The sequence below is a fragment of the Ailuropoda melanoleuca genome, chromosome 17 (assembly GCF_002007445.2).
Source record: "Ailuropoda melanoleuca isolate Jingjing chromosome 17, ASM200744v2, whole genome shotgun sequence".
Classification (NCBI taxonomy): domain Eukaryota; kingdom Metazoa; phylum Chordata; class Mammalia; order Carnivora; family Ursidae; genus Ailuropoda; species Ailuropoda melanoleuca.
Window position 1 is genome coordinate 41,104,736 of NC_048234.1, and position 23,228 is coordinate 41,127,963.

Genomic DNA, 23,228 nt, shown 5'->3' on the forward strand with positions numbered 1-23,228 from the left:
CAGTCTTCTTACACTTATTTCATGTTTATAATTTTCTATCTTTCTATTTGAATATATTGGTTCTTTATATTTAAAGTGAGCCTTTGTGGTTAATGATAGATCTTGCTTTTTTATCCATTCTGATAACATGCCTTTTATTTGGATTATTTAGTCCATTTATATTTAATATAATTATTAGTAAGATGGATTTCCATTTTTGTCAGCTCTAGGATTTGATTTTACCTTAGAAGCTAATAGTAGCCTGCTTTTGTTTCATGGATGCTATCGGAAAGATAGTAGTAATAATCTGAGTTATGGAGAAGTTAAGTAACTGACCAAAGCCTACAACAGCTAAGTCATTGATAGACATGAAATTTAAACTTTGACCAACTAACTCCAGAACTTGGGATTTAATTTAATATATTATATGATCTCAAAAGATGTTCTGCATTTACATAAATGTAATAAGATATTCATTCATCATAGCATCAATCATATTTTAATTTTTAATTGTCTACCCCTTTAGACTGTGAGGACTTTGGTGTAGGATAATTTCTGTATTTCAGTACTTATTACACTTCAAGCACATCATACTTGCTGAATAAATGTTTGTTAAGTAGTTATTTTCTGTGACTGTTACAAATATTAAATAAGAATTCTGAAATGGAATTTTGTAGCTTTGAGTCAGATTTCTTTTTTTTTTTTTAAAGATTTTATTTATTTATTTGACAGAGATAGAGACAGCCAGCGAGAGAGGGAACACAAGCAGGGGGAGTGGGAGAGGAAGAAGCAGGCTCATAGCGGAGGAGCCTGATGTGGGGCTCGATCCCATAACGCCGGGATCACGCCCTGAGCCGAAGGCAGACGCTTAACCACTGTGCCACCCAGGCACCCCTTGAGTCAGATTTCTATGTAAAATTGAAAAATTAAATTGGTTACAGTATTTGTTATATATAGCTTTCTGTTATATATTCAAATGGCTTTATTTTCACAAATGTTCAAAATAATATAGATTTCATCTGACTAAATATTAAGTAATTCTATTTTAGAGTTGCTGCAATCTGGTATTTTATTTTTTTTATTGAAGTATAGTTGACACACATGTTATATTAGTTTCAGGTGTATAACATAGTGATTCAACAAGTTTGTATATTATGCTATGCTCAAATATTAAGTAATTTTTGTGAGAATAGCACTCTGTGATAGAACAGGATTGAACATTGATCATAGATAATCCACAGTGAACACACTATATGAGTGAGCTGTATCTCTTTTTGTTATTATTATTTTATGTTTTGCTTCATTTTTATTTTTATCAGTTATATATGTATAATACTTAAGGATCCAAATATGAAAAACTGCAATTCACTCCTTCCTGCCACCTCTTTTACCTGTTCTTCAGACACAATCACCTTCAATTGTTTTACTTATCTTCCTAGTTTTACCTCCATATCTCTAAAGAACATTTTTATGCTTCAACTTTTAATTTTTTTAATTTAATTTTTTTTTTTTTTTTAGTTTTCAGCACACCTGCTGATTTCTTCTTAAGGAAAATGAGGATTTTGCCTTTCTTTTTCTTACTTTAGGGTGACCTGGCTGGACTATTTTATGGAGTAGGAACTACTATCTAGGAGATCCAGTTGCTTCTTAGACTTGAACATTTACATAACTCCAATTTCCAGAGGCATCTGATACCACCAATTCCTAGCTTTTAAAGACCTCAATAATATTACTCAAATTGCTTCTTGGCTTTCTCTACTACTGGCATAGGCTACTGCTTTCTCTGTTTTTGTAAGTCATCTTGTTCATTTTCTTCCCAGCCTCTAAAATTTTATGGTTGTTTTTTCCTCCTTCTTTTGTTCTTTTGTTCTTTTTACTTTATATTAAGAAATTATCAAGCCTGTAGAAAAATGGAAGTAACAGTATATGAACATCTCTATACTTACCACCTATATTCACCAGTTTTATGTGTGTGTGTGTATTCAAATGTTGGCAAAAATATGTTAATACATGTGTCTATGTACAGTGGTGGTATTGAATTGTTTCAGTAAGTTGTACATAACAGGACAGTATTATCTCTAAATATTTTAGCACAGATTTCCTAAAACTAATTATATTTTTTCTCGTACCACATTATCATTGTTACACCTAAGAAAATTAACAGCAATTAAAATTTCCTTACTTTTCTTCAAAATATTGTTAATATCCAACATTTGCAAAGCAGGATTCAATAAATGTTCAAATGATAGATTTGTTGATTAGGTCTGTTTAGTCTCTTCAAATCTAGGACATTCCTCCAACTTCACTTTTTTGTTTTATAATATTTTGAGGGAATCAGGCCAGTTGTCTTTTAGGATGTCTCAAATATTAGATTTATCTATTTACTTTCTCAAGGAATTATGTATTCCTTTAACATCTGTATTTCTATAAGCTGATTTTGGTCTAAAGACTTAATTAGATTCAGGTTAAATATTTTTAATAAGAATACTTCATAAGTGATGCCATGGGCTTCATATTACATTACTTCAGGAGATACTAATGTCAGGTTGTTTCACTATTAATGATGCCAAGTTTGTCCTACAGGCTAAAGAAGTGGTCATCAGAGATTATAAAGTTATGTTTCTCCCTTTACAATTAGAAATAATTTGTGGAGTGATACTTTGCCACTATTTGAGTATTCTGATCCTTCAGTCCTTTTGCTTAGTGGTATTAGCATACAAAAATTATTCTTTCCTGAATCAGTTATTTTTTTGGGTTTTGCAAAATAATGTTTTCCTGAATTTATCATTTCTTCTGCACTTATTAACTGGCATTCTCCTTTAATTAGGAATTAACTATAATATCAACTAAAAAAGCAAAGCAAATGCTTGATTCTTTGGCCAACTTTCAGACTAAGATTTTGGTGTAATGGTCACCTACAATGATAGCAAAATTTTCCTCCCATCTCCCCCTTTTTTGAGTGTCACTATGGATTAATGGATTAGTGAAATAGATTTGGTTCTATGATAGAGTATACCCATTCTAAGTATAGAATGATTTTTAGTAAATTTATGAAGTTGTCATTATCACCACAATCCAGTTTTAGAATATTTCCATCACCTCAAAAAGTTTTTTGCTTCAAGTCAATCTGTGGTCCCATCTCCAGTTTCAAGCAATGCATTCTGCTTTCTGTCTAGATTTGCCTTTTCTGGAAATTTGATGTAAATGGAATCGTTCACTACATAGTCTTTTGTATTTGCTTTCCTTCACTTAACATCATGATTTTGAGGTCCATCATGTTGTAGCATGTTTCAATAATTTTGTTGCTTTTTATTGCTGAACAGTACTGTGATATGTATATACCTCATTTTGTTTATCCATTCATCAATGATTGGACATTTGGATTGTTTCCAGTTTTTGGCTTTCATGAATAATGCTGCTGTGAACATTTATGTACAAGTCATTGTGTGGATGTAAATTTTCTTCTTCTTCTTTTTTTTTTTTTTGACATACTTAGGAATAGAATTGCTGGGTGTTATGAGAAATTTAATTTTTTAAGAAACTGCCAAATTGTTTTAGAAAAGTGTCTGCACAAAAAAAAAAAGAAAAAGGGAAAAGCAAAAATAAAAGTAACTACACTTTCCCAAAAACAGTATATAAGGATTCTTTTCCCCCACATCCTTGTCAACACTTGATATTGTCAATCTTTTTTTGATTATACCCATTCAAATGGGTTTGTAGCAGTATCTTGTGGTTTTAATTTATATTTTTCTAATGATTAAAGATGTTGAGAATCTTTTATGTACTTATTTGTCCTTTGTATAAACAGATCTTCTTTGGTTTAATGTCTATTAAATATTTTACCCATCTTTTAAATTGGATTGTTTTAGCTTGTGTTGAGTTTTAATAATTCCTTATATATTCTCTATGTAAGCTCTTTACCAGATTATGATTTGCAAATATTTTCTCCCAGTCTGTAGCATGTCTTTCATTTTCCTATGGTTTCTTTGGAAGAGAAGTTTTTAACTTTAATAAAGTCCAACTTATCAAAAATTTTTATTGGTGTCATATCTAAGAAATTTATGCCTAACCCAGAATCACAGGATTTTTTTTCCTATGTTTTATAAGTTTTATAGTTTTGGCTCTTATATTTAGGTCTATGATGTGTTTTGAGTTCATTTTTGTTTATGGTGTGAGGTAAGGATCTAAGTTTTTTTTTCATAGAATTTGGGGGGTTTTATTTATTCAGTGTTTTATATTCAGTTATAATCATTATTCTTCATGATGCTCAAATTTTCCAATTAGTTTGGCTTTTGTGTCGTTTGGACATCCCCTCATTTGTCTATGGATACATCTGTGTTTTCTGGCTCTTCACTGTTTCTTTCCCCTGCTGCATGTCTGAAATCAATCATTTCTCCATGGAGTTCTGTTGTTTTGTTTTGTTTTGTTTTGTTTTGTTTTGTTTTGTTTTGTTTTAGTGGACTGACTACTATGGGTGCTCATTGCTACTGAGGCAACAATTGATTCTAAACCTTTTTAGCAGACAGAGCTATGTTATATAACTTTTTAAAATCATAAGTTTATTGACATTTTTCGTTCATATTTGACATTACAAGTTTTGCTTTTATATTTTGCTAGTTTATTCTTTTTAAAAATTCTTTTTTAAAATGAAAAAAAGGCATTTCAGTGATGTATAAATGAGTTTTTTCATTCCACCATCATTAAACAGAATCTGTGCCCTTTCATCTCCCTACATATTTTATTTTTATGAGTTGTCCAAACCCATGACCATTTAACTAACTGAGAATCCTATGGAATCATCAAAGTGTAAATAGGGAAAAAACTCTAAAGCTTTGTAGAGAAAGCTGCTCTCTAAAAATTATACAGAGTAAGAAAGAGAAGTTTTCTCAACATTTCCCCCCCCCTTTTTTTCTCACTTTGCAGTTTGGAATGGTCAGCTGTCATTGTGGATGAAGCTCATAGAATCAAGAATCCAAAGGCTAGAATAACAGAAGTTATGAAAGCTTTGAAATGTAATGTCCGCATTGGCCTCACTGGAACCATTCTTCAGAACAACATGAAAGAACTGTGGTGTGTTATGGACTGGTGAGTAAAAGCAATTTTTCTGTTGTGGAAAATTTTTAGTATTTCTTTAACTTAATGTTACCTTGTTTGCTAATTAATAGTTTCTTTAAAAAAAAAAAAACCTGTTTATAGACGTGTTTGTCCCGAACACAGTATACAGAGTAGAGAGTCCCATGAATACCTATCTTTAGCTATTACTCTTGGTCCCTGAAGTAAATATCTGAACTTATTTACCACTTCTGTCATCTTATAGTTATTTACTGAAACTGTCATAAAGAAAAAACATTCTCTTTTCTTGCGTTTTGTTGTTGTTGTTGTTCATGAACAAGAGACTTAGTATATTTCTTAGGAGCAAAAAGAAGTCAGTGTGTTTCTTTTTAGATAATTTAATAAAGCTGTCCTATTTTTTTTATTGTCTTTATAAAGGGCTGTGCCAGGACTTTTAGGTAGTAGGATCCACTTCAAGAAGCAGTTTTCTGACCCAGTAGAACATGGTCAGAGACACACAGCAACAAAAAGAGAACTAGCCACTGGCCGAAAGGCCATGCAGAGGCTTGCAAAGAAGATGTCTGGGTGGTTTCTTAGGCGTACCAAGACTCTAATCAAGGATCAGTTGCCTAAGAAGGAAGACCGGGTGAGAACTGCATTTGTTTAAATTATTAATTTCTCATCATTTAATTACTAATTTCTCATCATGTTTTATTTTTTTCTGATAAAAGTTCCTTTTAAGAGGAAATCTATCTCCTGTGGTATTTTATGAATATGGTTTTTTTTTGCCTTTACTCAATGTGGAAGGAAATTACATGCAAATTAAATTGAGCCCAATCTAACAGGTTAGCTAACAGTTTTATTGTTAGTATACATTAAATTCATTTCTTTTATAAGAACACTTTTGGTATAATTCTTTCTCAATGAAGAAAGAAAAACTCTCTCCCTAGTTTGTTTTCTGTTCATATTTTGCCCTTCATAGATTTTGCCTACTATCTATAGCCCAGTGTATTCTTCAAGACCTTAATGACAATAAGACCACAGTGATTAAAAGCATTGTTTTATAGGTTTGTTTCTTATAGAATTCTATCTACAGTTATAGAACTAACTTAATTTGAAGAATTTTAGAAAAGTTATTAAATTCTGTTAATTATTTAAAGATATAGCACTCCTCTTTTATAGTTTTTAACCTTGTGGTTCTTCTAACTCAGGTAATGAATAAAGGTTCTATAAATTACTATGAACTAAGCTTAATTAATATCCCAAATACAGGCAATACTATCAAATACTCTCTAGTCTTAGGATGTCCTGTTGATTATTACTTTAAAAAATAGATTTGAAAGGATAATGTATTGATATATAAGCTGGGGCAATTGACTTTTTAATCAAAAGCAGGTATTACTGTTTAATTGGAATGCTTAATGAACCCCCACTTTTTAAAATATTTTGTGCAATTTTATATATATTATTTAGTTGTCTGTCCAGTAGGAGCAATAACTATAAATATAGAAGAGAGAATTGTGCACAGAGTGTTTAGAGCTTGGGCTCTGAAATGAAATAATATAGGGTTGAATCCTGGCTCCCCTAGTTAGGAGTTTTGTGACGTTGAGCAATTTGCTAAGTCTCCCAAACCTTGGTTTATCTGTTAAACAGGAATGATGATAACAGTGTCTGCCTTACATCATTGCTCTGAAGTGTGTGGCATGTGAGAAGTGTTTAGTAAATGTTACTACATGTTTTAAGGTACTTAGGAGTAAATTTAACCAAGGAGGTGAAAGACCTATACACTGAAAACTATAAGAAACTTATGAAAGGAATTGTAGAAGGCACAAAAAACGGAAGGATGCCCATGTTCATGGATGGGAAGAATTAATGTTGTTAAAATAGCCATACTACTCAGGGGCGCCTGGGTGGCACAGCGGTTAAGCGTCTGCCTTCGGCTCAGGGCGTGATCCCGGCGTTATGGGATCGAGCCCCACATCAGGCTCTTCCACTATGAGCCTGCTTCTTCCTCTCCCACTCCCCCTGCTTGTATTCCCTCTCTCGCTGGCTGTCTCTATGTCGAATAAATAAATAAAATCTTTAAAAAAAATAGCCATACTACTCAAAGCCATGTATGGATTCAGTGCAATCCCTATCAAAATTCCTATGGCATATTTTTTATGGGAATAGAACAAACATTCCTAAAATTCGTATAGAACCACAGTAGATCCCAAAATAGCCAAAGCAGTCTTGAGAAAGAAAGCAAAGTTGGCAGGCATCACATTTCCTGGTTTCACACTATGTAACAAAGCTATAGTAACCAAAACAGTATGGTACTGTCATAAAAACAGACACATAAATCAGTGGAGTAGAATAGAGAACCCAGAAACAAACCCACACATATACAGTCAACTAATATTTGACAAGGGAGTCAGGAGTACTCAGTGAGTAAGAGAAGAAGATACTCTTTTGAATAAGTGGTGGTAGGAAAATTGGATATTCATATGCAAAAGAATGCATTTGGACTCCTGTCTTACACCACTCACAAAAATTAACTGGAAATGGATTAAAGATTAAAACACAAGACATAATCTTGCAAACTCCTAGAAGAAAACAGGGAAAGAGCTCCTTGACACTGGTCTTGGTGATGATTTTTTAATATGACATCAAAAGTGTAAGCAACAAAAGCAAAACTAAAGAAGTGAGACTAGGGGCGCCTGGGTGGTGCAGTCGGTTAAGCGTCCCACTCTTGGTTTCAGCTCAGGTTGTCATCTCAGGGTCATGAGATCGGTCGAGCCCTGCACCAGGCTCAGTGGGCAGTGTGGAGTCTATTTAATGCTCTTTTCTCCCTCTTCCTCTGCCCCTCACCACCCCCACCCTGCTCTCTCTCTCTCTTTAAAATAAATAAATCTTAAAAAAAAAAAAGTGAGACTACATCAAACTTAAAAGCTCTGTACACCAAAAGAAACAATCAACAGAATTTGTTGGTTTTTTTTTTTGGCAATAGTCTGTTGTGGTGATATAAACATATAAATATTTATAAATAGATGGCTTTTCCTTTTTATTCACATTTTTCAATATCTTATTATGGGTTTTATGACCCTGGTTACATACAGCTACATCTAGACTTTTACCAATTTCCAGTGCTCCTAGAAATACAAGGTAAATTACATCCTGTATAACTTAGCGGCATGATTTTATCAAATTTTCTTTTTTTTGAATTTAGGCACAAAATAGAAACTTGTAGTTGCTTTTATGTGTATTTTCTTAATTCTTACTCTTACTAATCTTAGGAATTTATAGTAAGATATCAAATACAAATCGTAGTACAAATAGTAATAATAAAGTTTTAAATTGTTTTCTAAGTTTTAAAGGAATTCAGTAAGTGCTATTCATACCATTGTTCTAAAGTTTTCCTTTTTCTCCTTATCCAGTTTTTTTTTTTTAGAGATTTTATTTATTTATTTATTTGAGAGAGAGAGCACAAACGGGGAGAGGGGCAAAGGGAGAGGGAAAGCAGACTCCCTGCTGAGCAGGGTGCCCGATGTAGGGCTCAGTCCCCAAACCCTGGGATCATGACCTGAGCTGAAGGCAGATGCTTAACTGACTGAGTCACCCAGGCACCCCTCCTTATCTAGTTTTTTTTATTTGACCTAAACCATAGTCATTTATTTGCATGATGGGCTAGTAGTATGAAACCCTGAACAGACCTGGAATATATTTAGAAATTTATAAGGAAAACACTTGTTTTTTTGTATTTTGATTCCTTTCAACTGAAAAACAAACTCTATGAGACTTATTTGAAAATAAAGTTATCATTTATATAGTTTAGAGTAGAGTGGGAGAAATTGTCGTAATAATATAGCTAGAAGAAACGGTTTCTAAGCAGTTTTCACTCTTACAGTCTTTAAAATCTGATGTGCATTGTGATTATCACTGCTATAAAAAAGTACCAATAATTACCTCGTGTTTCCTCTTGGCAGATGGTGTATTGTTCTCTGACAGATTTTCAGAAAGCTGTCTATCAAACGGTATTAGAAACAAAAGATGTGACTTTGATACTTCAGTCTTCTGAGCCTTGTAGCTGCAGCAGTGGCCGGAAACGGAGAAATTGTTGTTATAAGGCAAGCATTTCTGGGTGGTATCTTCACATCTTGCTTTTGATTGCATAGTTCTCTATTCCAGTGTCAGAGATAAGGAGTAGATAAAATAACTTTTCCTCAGTTTCTTAACTTTAGAAGCCATAAATTAAAAAAAGAAATAGTTTTCAAAAGTATTTTATAATATCAAATAGTAATCATAGCAAAATATAATATTCAAATATCTTTTCAATAAACTGGTTTTTCGGTAGCTCTCAGAAACTAGTAGCTTCAATTTGATATCCTCCCTTTCAGCTTTTATTGGGAAGTAGCCTACTTCATCTTGAGACTTCATGTTATTTTCAGAAGTTTCTCCTTATCCCTTAATAGTAAACTTAGTCTTTGATAGCGGGCTTAAAATATTCTGATAGAGTATTAATTAATCAAAATTGTATATTGGTATAATGAAGTATTTTATTTTTATTTAGAAACAAATATTAGTTTGTAGTTTTTTAACTTTCTATCTATATTTCCTGCCCTTTTTTTTAACCTCTCTATTTTATTATCAAGTTATCTGTTAAATATCCATGTACATAGAGGGACCCTGAATAAATATTTATCTAGATTGATATTTATTCCATCTCTCATTTATTTTGCTGTTTTTAACCACATCACTTTTTCACAATAGCACAGTTTCCTCGGAAACCTTGGAATATAAATGAGAGGACAGTGAAGGGACAGTAAAGTATAACCCTGCCCCCGTGCCATTTTTTATTACCAGGAACCTCTTAAGGCAGCATTATCTATCACCATGTAACATGAGGGTAGATACTCTCTGGAATGAGGACTTTCTCCTCTCTTTTATTGAAAACATCACCAAAAGCACGATTCCACATTAAGTGATTCATGGATAATTTACGTAACAGTTGACCATCATTTTCTCGGAATGTATTGTGCCAGCAGTGACCAGATGATGAACATTAGTGTACGTGATACAGTTTATGGAGTCAGTAGTTACATGGCCATTTAGTCCCTTGCTTGTTTTTATTTTCTCTTTCTCTGGTTATAGACCAATTCACATGGCGAAACAGTGAAAACCTTGTATTTCAGTTACCTTGCAGTCCTTCAGAAGGTCGCTAACCATGTTGCACTACTGCAGTCTGCTAGCACCTCCAAACACCAGGTTCGAGTTGGCTTTTTACATTTCTTTGTGATGCTATTTGTTATAAAGATTTTATATTTGCTATAAAATGTCGTAGCCAAGTATCTTTATTTTTGTATGCCATTTAAGAGGAAACTGACTTGCTCATTTTTTAATTTAGGCGTCAAAGAAATATATGCTCTTAAGTTTTTTAAGGGAAAATTGAAGCCCAAGTTAAAATAATAACTTTTTTTTATGCCTCTGGTAATGTTGCTGTATTTGTTTTCCTAACATGTTTTGATATAATTACTAAGTAAGATATTTGATGAATTGGTCTTATTCTATTAATAATGTATCTAACTCCATTTATCCAACATACTGGATTAAAATGCACTTATAGTAATCTGTATATTAAATATTAGGACTATTTCCCAAGTTGGCAAAAATTAGCAGTTTCAAAGTTTAGACATAAATGCAATCATTTACTTTGATCATTTCAGTTGTACCTTATTCTGGAGCACAATGTAGATTAAAAAAAAATCTTCTTTAAGCCTTCTTTCTTTCTTTATTATTTTCTTAGGCTTTTTTATATAATGATTTTATATTTTCGTTTTGTGTTATAGTCTTTCTGCTGTTCAAATATAATTTTAAAATCTAATAAGCATTTAATATTGTTCTTCAATAGTACTATTTGCTCTTTGATAAGTATTTGATTCCTTGTTTTAGAGATTATAAAAGAATAATGATAAAATTATTAGTCCTATCATTATCTGAGAACTCATCAAAGCCATATATGATTAACATTATCACTTTAAGGTTTTCTGAATTATTAGTCTGAAGGTAATATCTTCAGGGGGCGCCTGGGTGGCTCAGTCATTAAGCGTCTGCCTTCAGCTCAGGGCATGATCCCAGCATTCTGGAATTGAGCCCCGCATCAGGCTTCTCCGCTGGGAGCCTGCTTCTTCCTCTCCCACTCCCCCTGCTTGTGTTCCCTCTCTCGCTGGCTGTCTCTCTCTCTCTGTCAAATAAATAAATAAATAAGTCTTTAAAAAAAAAATCTTAAAAAAAAAAGGTAATATCTTCAAAGTAATACATTCCTTCTAAATAGAATGTTCATAAACAATCTCAATTTATATATGTATAAATGTGTTAAGTTGAAATTTCTTTTCTTCTGTCTTTTCCTCCTAAGGAAACACTTATCAAAAGAATATGTGATCAGGTATTTTCCAAGTTCCCAGATTTTGTGCAGAAAAGCAAAGATTCAGCCTTTGAAACCCTTTCTGACCCAAAATACAGTGGGAAAATGAAGGTAAGTTCTCTTCTTTCAGGCTGCACTCACATAAGGGTACACAAAATATTTATCGTGGTATTACAGGGACACTAATCAGAGCAGATACCCAATCATTCAGAAGAGACTGGCCAAAGGCAACTGATGTAGCCTTGTCAGCATTTACTAGCTTACAGTGAACCATGCATGCAGGGGCTTCTCAGTACATGGTTACATCAAATATACTTCAGACTTTCCTTATTGATTTATTAGATGTATGCCCTCTTAAAAATGTATGCTGTTGCCACACATATAATAGTTTGTCTTCAAATCTTTAAGGAGATTATCTACCAGAAATATAAATTCTAATGCCAAATACAAGGATGAGGATAGGCAGTAGCTCAAAATTAGAGAAAGAAACTTCTTAAAGAGTTCAAGGTGGAGAAGACCTCTGTGTCTAGACTGAATTTTCTGCCTCTTGTTTTTACTTGCCAGTCTGTACTGAAAGGTTGCTAAGTCTCTTTTGTAGCAAGGGAGCATTTTTTGTACACTAGGAAACTGACCTGTGGGTGCTGGTCTTGGTGATGCATTACTAAGGGAGGGTGGGAAAAGTAAGGCTAGGTTCTCCAGCCATGACCCAGGCCTCAGAGCGTGGCCTGTGACAGCTGCATGAATTTGCTGATAGCTTCCAGCCTTTTTGCAGCCACTTTGTTTAACTCCTTAGTAACTATCAAGAATCTTTATTTATGGATTCAGAGATGATTACTGAACAATTCCCAACATTATGGTTTAATTAAGAAGAAAGTAAGTTATTTCTTTTGGCTAAATAAATAAATAAATAATTTAAAGTAGTGAGGTGGTTGTTTTCTTAAAATCTTAGAAGTATTTTTAGCAGTTAATCTACATACACTCATAGTTTAGCTTGCTTGGACCTCTGAATTCAGTGAAATAAAATAAAAACCAAAAAGATTACCTTAAAAACTTGTGTATTTATTTTTTATTGAGATATAATTGACATATAACATTATATTAGTTTTAGGTATACAGCGTAATTATTTGATATATGTGTATATGGCAAAATGATTATCACAATAAGTTTAGTTAATACCCATCACCACACACAGTCTTTTTTATTGTGATGAGAGCTTTTAAGATCTACTCTTTTAGCAACATTCAAGTTTGTAATATAGTGTTAACTATAGTCACCATGCTGTACATTAAATCCCCAGTACTTATAACTGGAAGTTTGTACCTTTTGACCACCAATCTGTTCTCTGTACTTACAAATACAAACATTTTTTTTTTTTAGATTCCACATATAGGTGAGATCATAGGTTGTTTTTCTCTCTCTTATTTCATTTAGCATAATGCCCTTCATGTTGTTGCAAATGCCAGGATTTCCTTCCTTTTTATGTCTCAATATTCCATTATATATGTACATATCACATTTCTTTACCCATTAATCTGTCAACAGACACTTAACATTTTCCCATGTCTTGACTGTTGTAAACAGTGCTGCAGTAAACATGGGGTTGCAGATGTCTTATTGAAATCTATTTCATTCTTTTGCATGAGGCTCTTCAGTTTTCCAGCACCATTTATTGAAGAGAGTATCATTTCCCCCATTTATATTCTTAGCTCCTTTGTCATTAATTAATTGACTGTATATGTGTGGCTTTATTTCTGGGCTTTCTATTTTGTTTCATTGATCTGTATGTCTGTCTTATGACAATACCATACTGTTTTGATTACAATAACTTTGTGGTATAGTTTGAAATCAGTAAGTGTGATGCCTCCAATTTTTTTGCTCTTTCTCAAGATTGTTTTTACTATTTGGGGTTTTTTGTGCTTCCATGCAAATTTTAGTATTGTTCTGTTTCTGTGGAAAATGCCCTTGGAATTTTGATGGGGATTGCATTGAATGTATAGATCCTTTGAGCAGTATGGACATTTTACATTAGTTCCCAACCTAATTGTTGCTGGAGGCTGGGTAGGTGTCTGTGTATATGAAAGAAGCCTGTAATTTATTTATTTTGTGAGAGAACACCAACAAGACAGAGACTGATGATAATAACCTAGCATTATATTTTTAAGATTGTGTTTCATCATTTGGTTGTCAACATCATCTGGTGATTTAGTGATACAGAATTTATAGGCATATAATCTATCGCCTATGGGGAGAGTTAAGAAATCCAAGTTGTATGTATGTCTTGAATTCAGGTGATAAAAGATACTAGTTCTACTTCTCTTATTATGGGTCAGCCTGCAGCTGTAATTTATTTGTTGATGTAATGCTGCTTGTACCTTTCATACCCTCAAAACTACACTCATGAACTTAACCTCTTTCTCTTATATGTGAAGGTCTTTCTTGATCTCAACTACTGTTCAAGTGGATGGTCACAAGTTGCACTTACTCCTCTGACAAGAATCCTCATTTTCCCTTCCCTTGGGAAATACCGCAGAGCCACTTACTGTGGGGGGTGGGGAAAAAGACTTAGGAAACCCAGTTTAGTGCTGTTGGGACCATATAAGGGTCATGTTCATCTCTAGGCCTGACTAATTTGAGAAAAGTTAGGCCCAAGATTTCTTAGTTGTGAACATTGTAATTTACAACACTCCTTGGTATTTACCCAAATGAGTTAAAAATTTATGTTCACACAAGAGCCTGTACACAGATATTTGTAGCAATTTTATTTATAACTGCCAAAACTTGGAAGCAACCAAGATGTCCTTCAGTAGGTGAATAGATAAATTGTGGTACTTTCAGACAATAGAATACTATTTAATAATAGAAAGAAATGAGCTATCAAGGTACAAAAAGACACAAGGCACCTTAATTGCATATTGCTAAGTGAAAGAAGCCAGTCTGAAAGGCTACATACTGTATGATTCCAACTATATGACATTCTGGAAAATGCAAAACTCTGGAGTGGTTGCCAGGGCTTTGTAAGGAGGGATGCATAGATGGGGCACAGGGAATTTTTAGGGCAATGAAACTATTCCGTATAATACTGTAATGGTGCATACATGTCATTATGTATTTGTCAAAACTCATGGAATGTACAACACAATGAATGAACCCTAATGTAAGTAATGTAAATAGACTTTAGTTAATAATAATAGTTAATAATTTAATAATGATAATGTATTATTAGTAATAATTTATTCATTCATCAGTTGTTAGAAATGTACCACCCTAATGCAAAATGTTAATAATAGGGAAAGCTGCATGCAGGGGAGGGCAGAAGTGCAAGATGGGGGATAGGGGGTCTATGGGAGTTCTCTATATTCTACTCCATTCTTCTGTAAATCCAAAGTTGCTGTAAAAAATAAAGTCTTTTGGGGCGCCTGGGTGGCACAGCGGTTGAGCGTCTGCCTTCGGCTCAGGGCGTGATCCCGGCGTTATGGGATCGAGCCCCACATCAGGCTCCTCCGCTATGAGCCTGCTTCTTCCTCTCCCACTCCCCCTGCTTGTGTTCCCTCTCTCGCTGGCTGTCTCTATCTCTATCGAATAAATAAATAAAATCTTAAAAAAAAAAAATAAAGTCTTTTAATTTTAAAAAGTTAATGTATTATGTGAAATTCAAATGTACATACTTTATATAGAATCAGTTATTTGATTAAAAAATAAAGCAAATGCAAAGCTTATTTTGCAAATAAATGCAAAACTTACTTTATAAGTTCTGCAAGTATTAAAATTATATTTACCTGATCTGTGATATTTTTATTCACCATTTGACTGGTTATCTGAGTAGCTTTTTTTTTTTTTTTTTTTGACTCCCCGGCTTTTTCTGAAGGATTGGACAGCGGGGGTCAGAGTCAGCACAGTGTCTTCTCTTAGTCGACTATTAAAAGTGTCTTATATTCCTTATATCGAGTATAATTTTTTATTTAAGTGTAAATACTTACAGTGAATAAACAAAATTGCTGAAATGTTTATTGCATGATTTAGAAAAATTTTAGGCTTAGTTCAGAAAATTCCTTTTCTTTCCTTTGTGGATTACTTTTTCACAGTGTTCTGGAACTGTCATTGCCAGATGTGGAAATGCCTGTTTTAAAAATAACAGTTTTACTATCATAAATAGGCTTTGGATTATTTGCTTCCCCCTTAAAAGCACTGTGTCTGGGGGCAAATTATTGACATTTTGAGGTCAAAATCAAATCTGGAAGTCAGGGCTTACTATAAATAGAGAAGCAGAGTGGATAAAATGAGAAGAGGTGTATATGTGACTGATTATTTTAAAGAAAATAAATACCAAGACTTTTAGAACTTGAACACTTTAGAAATGTGTTTCATTACATCCATCTAGAAAAAACTTAAATACTTCCTAAAAGGAATGCTGTTCTGTAATTTAGTTTCTGAACATATTGTAGGTATAAAGAAAGTGTGTTTTAGAAATTAAATTAATTCATTTAAATGCATCCCATAATCTAAAATGCTTCCTTTTTATTGAAACCAGATGGGATGAAACAAAAGTCTTTGGGAACCTTACCGCATTATTGACAGTATGATGATGAATAACATCTCATGTAATAGCTAATACTTTATTTCTCCAAGTTGGCAAAAATGAAGGGAATTAGGAAAGAGGACTGAAGGTTATGTTGTATAAAAATAATTTTAAAGAAATTCTCAAGTGATGTTTATATGTATAAAGTGTGCTTTTAGTTGGAATGGGTTCACTGGTGGTTGATTTCTGTGGTTCATTTCCAGGTCCTTCAGCAGCTTTTAAATCATTGTAGGAAAAACAAAGATAAAATACTTCTTTTCTCCTTTTCCACCAAGGTGAGTTTCTTTGGAAGTATATTCTTGATTGGCCCAGACCTAACTCCTGAGGCAGAAAGCTTAAGAGACATAATGTGTCCAGCCATATTTTCTATCTTATACATACTGTAGAAAATGGTAGTGAGGTAAGCAACTTTTAAAACAGATGCTTAAATCTCAGTGATATCAGGGTTATTGTCAAATAGCAAATTCAAAGATAGGTTTTTAATTCTCTGTTGATGTGTTTGTTATAATTAAAGTATTCAAGACATTTAAGAGATTTTAGAGCCTGGAAAATAGCACAAATAATGAAATTCATTTACATAAATTGGCCAATACTTTTCTTGTTATTCAGTTTTAGTTAAAAAAATAAAGTTTTTTTTTCCCTGAAATATTATTTTTTGGTTTTTTTAAGACAAACTGGTGAACTTTAAAGTCAGTTTCAGGATAATGGGAAGAAATATGTGAGCCAGAAGCCAGGAAAATATTTGTTGCTCTTGTAATTGTAAGAAAGAACTTGTAAGCAGCAATTATTAATGCTTAGTAAATCTTATCTCTATAATGGTATGAGACTTGCTAAACCATGAATTTGTCTTTGCCCTTCTCCATGTCTTTTCTCCAGTTGCTTGATGTTCTGCAGCAATACTGTATGGCGGCTGGACTTGATTACCGACGGCTTGATGGAAGTACGAAATCAGAGGAAAGAATCAAGATTGTGAAAGAGTTCAACAGTACACAAGATGTTAACATTTGCCTTGTCTCCACAATGTAAGAAAATAAAATTTGATAGCTTGATTTTTATCTAATTGCTTTTAAGATTTAGGGTAATTTAAAAATTATTACTAGATTAATTTTCAGTGGTTATGCTTATATTGCTTTGTTTTATTTGGCTTGAAGGAGAAGCAGCAAAAATGCTATTAATTACGATTGAAATAACAATATCTTGAGTTTTACCTAACCTTTTCTCTCAGTTTCCTTATCATCACTTAATTCCCCTTATATGTCTGGGTTTATGATAACAATCAAAAGAAATGGATGTTTCCTCCCAGGAATTTTCTCTGATAGTGTTTTTATTCATGTCTTGTGGTCAGAACAGTCCAACTTAATTGAATAATCAAGTTATTAATCATATAACTGAGAATCATTTGTAGCAGTGGTTTTTAAACTGTGCTCAAGGAGCCCTAGAGAGCCCATGGGGCTTAGTGGGCCAGGTACTTCCTCCCTCTGTCTACCTGGTCTCAACCACAGCAGCTCCACATTAATAGGTTTTATAGAAGTTAAGTCAGTTCTAACACCTATTTATGAATCTCATTAAAATATTTTAAAGAATATATGCACTTTAGAGAAAAACTTAAGCCAATATAAACACCTAAGAAGATTAATCCCTTTTTTGGGGTAACAAATCCTTACTTTGACATCTAATGTAGTAAGTATTTTATAGATCTGCCCCCGCTATCTTTCAAAAAGAATTTCAAAGGACTTTAAAAACAAACATATGTAAATGTTAGAAAGTCAACACAATAATTACTTAAAATGAGGAATAAAATTGTATATATGATGAGTGAGCTACTTACTGTTGAACACTGAAGTTATTCTCAAATTCTTACAATGAAGTCATAAGGAGAGAAACTCTGGATTCCCATTTTCCTTTGAATGAATGAAGAAGTAATTTCTCGAGTGGGGAGGGTTAAGATGCTGGAGGAGTGGGGGACCGCTTTTCCAGCCAGTCCCCTGAGTCAAGTTGGATAGGTACCAGACCAGCCTGAACATCCATGGAATCAGCCTGAGACGCAGGAAGATACATCTGGATCTCTACAAATGAACATCTCCAGCGCTGAGTATTGAGGTACGAAGCGGGGAGCCGTGAAACCGCGCACAGATATCGGAAGATAAACGGAAGGGGGATGGAGCCGCCGTGTTCGGGCGCTGGGAAGCGGTAGCCACCTGCATGGGGGAGCGGGCGGACTTGCGGACCGGCACCCGCGACAGAGCCAACTGAAACCGTGAGCCGGAGATCGCGCACCACCAGACTGAAATGGAGCTCCAGTGTGCTCATTGGAACCAGACTGAGACCGGGAGTGCGCGGGGGCAGCTGGCAGTGTTAGAAACACAAAGGACAGAGACACACCGGCCCTGGAAGTGAGGGCTGGGACGCCGGGTGTGGGGTGCACATCCCGGCGCACTGCAGGGTTGAGCAGCACCAACAGAAACAGAGTGCAGGGGCCAGAACATCGGTGAAGAACGGTCCGCAATCCCTATGTTCTGAGACAGAGGCTGAGATTTGGCCGCTGCTGCTCTGACTCTCAGAAGAGGCACAGCAAACTGCCAGGGAAAGCCGCCAGAGAACAAAAGCCTGGAAATACCGGCTCACAGTGTGCCCGTCCCCATCCCCCTCGCAGGGGACACGGAGACTCTACCCAAACAGGGTTGCCTGAGTACCGGCGCGGCAGGCCCCTCCCCCAGAAGGCCAGCTGAAAAATCAAGAAGCCCACAACCCTAAGGTCCCTATAAAACAACTGCGCACTGCCTGGGTCTCGGTCAATAATTTGGGCTCTGGGCAACCCTGCAACCTCTCCTCATCAGAATGACGAGAAGGAGAAATCCCCCCCAGCAAAGAAAAGACAATGAGCCTGTGGCCTCTGCCACAGAACTAATGGATATGGATATAACCAAATTATCAGAAATGGACTTCAGAGTAACAATGGTCAAGATGATGTGTAGACTTGAAGAAAGTATTAACGAAAATGTTAATGAGAATATAGAATCTCTAAGGGCGGAAATGAGAGCGAATCTGGCAGAAATTAAAAATTCTATGAGCCAAATGCAGTCAAAACTAGAGGCTCTGACAGCCAGGGTCACTGAGGCAGAAGAACGTTATCAGCGAATTGGAGGATGGGTTAGTAGAAGAAAAAGGTAAAATAGAATCTGGACTCAAAAAAATCCATTCTCATGAATGTAGGTTAAAGGAGATTACTGACTCAATGAAACGTTCCAATGTCAGAATCATCGGCATCCCCGAGGGGCTGGAGAAAAACAGAGGTCTAGAAGAGATATTTGAACAAATTGTAGCTGAAGACTTCCCTAATCTAGCAAGGGAACAAACATTCGTGTCCAAGAGGCAGAGAGGACCCCTCCCAAACTTAACCACGACAAACCTACGCCACGTCACGTCATAGTGCAATTCGCAAATATTAGATCCAAGGATACAGTATTGAAAGCGGCCAGGGCAAAGAAATTTCTCACGTACCAAGGCAAAGGTATCAGGATTACGTCAGACCTGTCTACAGAGACCTGGAATGAGAGAAAGGCTTGGGGTGGGCTATTTTAATGTCTTTCAGAGAAAAACATGCAGCCAAGGATCCTTTATCCAGCAAGGCTGTCATTCAGAATTGACGGAGAAATAAAGACCTTCCAGAATCGCCAGGCATTGACCAATTTGGTAACCACGAAACCAGCCCTACAGGAGATATTAAGGGGGGTTCTATAAAAGTAAAAAGGCCCCAAGACTGATACAGAACAGAAAGTCACAATCTATAGAAAGACTTTAAAGAGAAATNTGGGCTATTTTAATGTCTTTCAGAGAAAAACATGCAGCCAAGGATCCTTTATCCAGCAAGGCTGTCATTCAGAATTGACGGAGAAATAAAGACGTTCCAAAATCGCCAATCATTAACCAATTTCGTAACCACGAAACCAGCCCTACAGGAGATATTAAGGGGGGCTCTATAAAGGTAAAAAGGCCCCAAGAGTGATACAGAGCAGCAAGTCACAACCGATACAAAGACTTTAAAGAGAAATGGCATCATTAAAATCATATCTGTCAATAATCTCTATCAATCTAAATGGCTTAAACTCTCCCATAAAACGCCACAGGGTTGCAGATTGGATAAAAAGACATGACCCATCCATTTGCTGTCTACAAGAGACTCATTTTGAACCCAAAGATGCATTCAGACTTAGAGTAAGGGGATGGAGTACCATCTTCCACGCAAATGGACCTCAAAAGAAAGCTGGAGTAGCAATTCTCATATCAGATAGACTGGATTTTAAACTAGAGGCCATAGAGAGAGATACAGAAGGGCACTATATTATTCTTAAAGGAAGTATTCAACAAGTGGATATGACAATTATTAATATATATGCCCCCAACAGGGGAGCAGCAAGATACACAAGCCAACTCNGCATTGACCAATTTGGTAACCACGAAACCAGCCCTACAGGAGATATTAAGGGGGGTTCTATAAAAGTAAAAAGGCCCCAAGACTGATACAGAGCAGNTGATACAGAGCAGCAAGTCACAACCGATACAAAGACTTTAAAGAGAAATGGCATCATTAAAATCATATCTGTCAATAATCTCTATCAATCTAAATGGCTTAAACTCTCCCATAAAACGCCACAGGGTTGCAGATTGGATAAAAAGACATGACCCATCCATTTGCTGTCTACAAGAGACTCATTTTGAACCCAAAGATGCATTCAGACTTAGAGTAAGGGGATGGAGTACCATCTTCCACGCAAATGGACCTCAAAAGAAAGCTGGAGTAGCAATTCTCATATCAGATAGACTGGATTTTAAACTAGAGGCCATAGAGAGAGATACAGAAGGGCACTATATTATTCTTAAAGGAAGTATTCAACAAGTGGATATGACAATTATTAATATATATGCCCCCAACAGGGGAGCAGCAAGATACACAAGCCAACTCTTAACCAAAATAAAGAGACATATAGATAAGAACACAGTAATAGTAGGGGACCTCAACACCCCACTATCAGAAATAGACAGAACACCCTGGCAAAAACTAAGCAAAGAATCAAAGGCTTTGAATGCCATACTACGAGTCGGACCTCATAGATATATATATAGAACACTACACCCCAGAACCAAAGAATACTCATTCTATTCTAATGCCCATGGAACATTCTCAAGAATAGATCATGCTCTGGGACACAAAACAGGTCTCAGCCAATACCAAAAGATTGAAATTATCCCCTGCATATTCTCAGACCACAACGCTCTGAAATTGGAACTCAACCACAAGGAAAAACCTGGAAGAAACTCAAACACTTGGAGGCTAAGAACCATCCTGCTCAAGAATGACTCGATAAACCAGGAAATCAAAAAACAAATTAAACAATTTATGGAGACCAACGAGAATGAATACACAACGGTCCAAAATCTATCTGATACTGCAAAGGCAGTCCTAAGGGGGAAATACATAGCCATCCAAGCCTCTCTCAAAAGAATAGAAAAATCTAAAATGCAGTTTCTATATTCTCACCTCAAGAAACTGGAACAGCAACAGAGGGACAGGCCTAACCCACTGACAAGGAAGGAGTTGACCAAGATTAGAGCAGAAATCAATGAATTAGAGACCAGAACCACAGTAGAGCAGATCAACAGGACTAGAAGCTGGTTCTTTGAGAGAATCCATAAAATTGATAGACCACTGGCAAAACTTGTCCAAAAACAAAGAGAAAGGACTGAGATTATTAAAATTATGACTGAAAAGGGAGAGGTCACGACCAGCACCATTGAAATTGCAAGGATTATTAGAAACTTTTATCAACAGCTATATGCCAAAAAACTAAACAACCTGGAAGAGATGGAGGCCTTCCTGGAAACCTATAAACCACCAAGACTGAAACAGGAAGAAATTGATTTTTTAAATAGGCCAATTAACTATGAAGAAATTGAGTCAGTGATAAACAACCTTCCAAATAATAAAACTCCAGGCCCAGACGGTTTTCCTGGGGAATTCTACCAAACATTCAAAGAAGAAATAATACCTATTCTCCTAAAGCTATTTCAAAAAATAGAAACAGAAGGAAAGCTACCAAACTCATTCTATGAGGCTAATATTACCTTGATCCCCAAACCAGGCAAAGACCCCCTCAAAAAGGAGAATTACAGACCGATTTCTCTAATGAATATGGATGCCAAAATCCTCAACAAGATCCTTGCTAATAGAATCCAACAGTACATTAAAAGGATTATCCATCATGACCAAGTGGGATTCATACCTGGGATGCAAGCATGGTTCAACACTCGCAAATCGATCAGCCGGATACATCACATCAACAAGAAAAGACTCAGGAACCATATGATCCTCTCAATTGGTACAGAAAAAGCATTTGACAAAATACAGCATCCTTTCCTGATTAAAACCCTTCAGAGTGTAGGAATAGAGGGTACATTTCTCAATCTCATAAAAGCCATCTATGAAAAACCTACAGCAAATGTCATTCTCAATGGGGAAAAGCTGGAAGCCTTTCCCTTAAGATCAGGAACACAACAAGGATGCCCACTCTTGCCACTATTATTCAACATAGTACTAGAAGTCCTTGCAACAGCAATCAGAAGACAAAAAGGGATCAAAGGTATCCAAATGGCAAAGAAGAAGTCAAAACTGTCTCTCTTCGCAGATGACATAATACTCTATATGGAAAACCGAAAAGACTCCACCCCCAAACTACTAGAAGTTATAGAGCAATTCAGTAATGTGGCAGGATACAAAATCAATGCCCAGAAATCAGTTGCATTTCTATACACGAATAACGAGACTGAAGAAAGAGAAATTAGGGAATCCATCCCATTTACAATAACACCAAAAACCATGCGTTACCTTGGAATTAACTTAACCAGAGACGTAAAGGACCTATATCCTAGAAACTATAGATCACTTTTGAAAGATATTGAGGAAGACATAAAAAGATGGAAAAATATTCCATGCTCATGGATTGGAAGAATTAACATAGTTAAAATGTCCATACTACCCAGAGCAATCTACACTTTCAATGCTATCCCGATCAAAATACCGAGGACATTTTTCAAAGAACTGGAACAAATAGTCCTTAAATTNGCAGAGATGTAAAGTATCTATATTCTAGAAATTACAAATCACTCTTGAAAGACATTGAAGAAGACACAAAAAGATGGAAAAATATTCCATGCTCATGGAT

At 35.3% G+C, this 23,228-nt stretch overlaps 1 protein-coding gene across 2 annotated transcripts in view; it reads left to right on the forward strand.

Annotated features, from left to right (window-relative positions):
* ERCC6L2 (ERCC excision repair 6 like 2) overlaps window positions 1-23,228 on the forward strand; it is a 139,485-nt gene that overhangs the window by 46,415 nt on the left and 69,842 nt on the right. Inside the window, exons 5-11 of one of the 2 annotated variants that reach the window (XM_034646666.1) lie at window positions 4,903-5,064; window positions 5,470-5,677; window positions 8,997-9,137; window positions 10,162-10,275; window positions 11,423-11,542; window positions 16,212-16,283; window positions 16,885-17,030. In XM_034646666.1, coding sequence (XP_034502557.1) covers window positions 4,903-5,064; window positions 5,470-5,677; window positions 8,997-9,137; window positions 10,162-10,275; window positions 11,423-11,542; window positions 16,212-16,283; window positions 16,885-17,030 — 963 coding nt within the window. The remainder of the gene's footprint in view (window positions 1-4,902; window positions 5,065-5,469; window positions 5,678-8,996; window positions 9,138-10,161; window positions 10,276-11,422; window positions 11,543-16,211; window positions 16,284-16,884; window positions 17,031-23,228) is intronic. The other variant, XM_034646667.1, reaches the window with a different exon arrangement.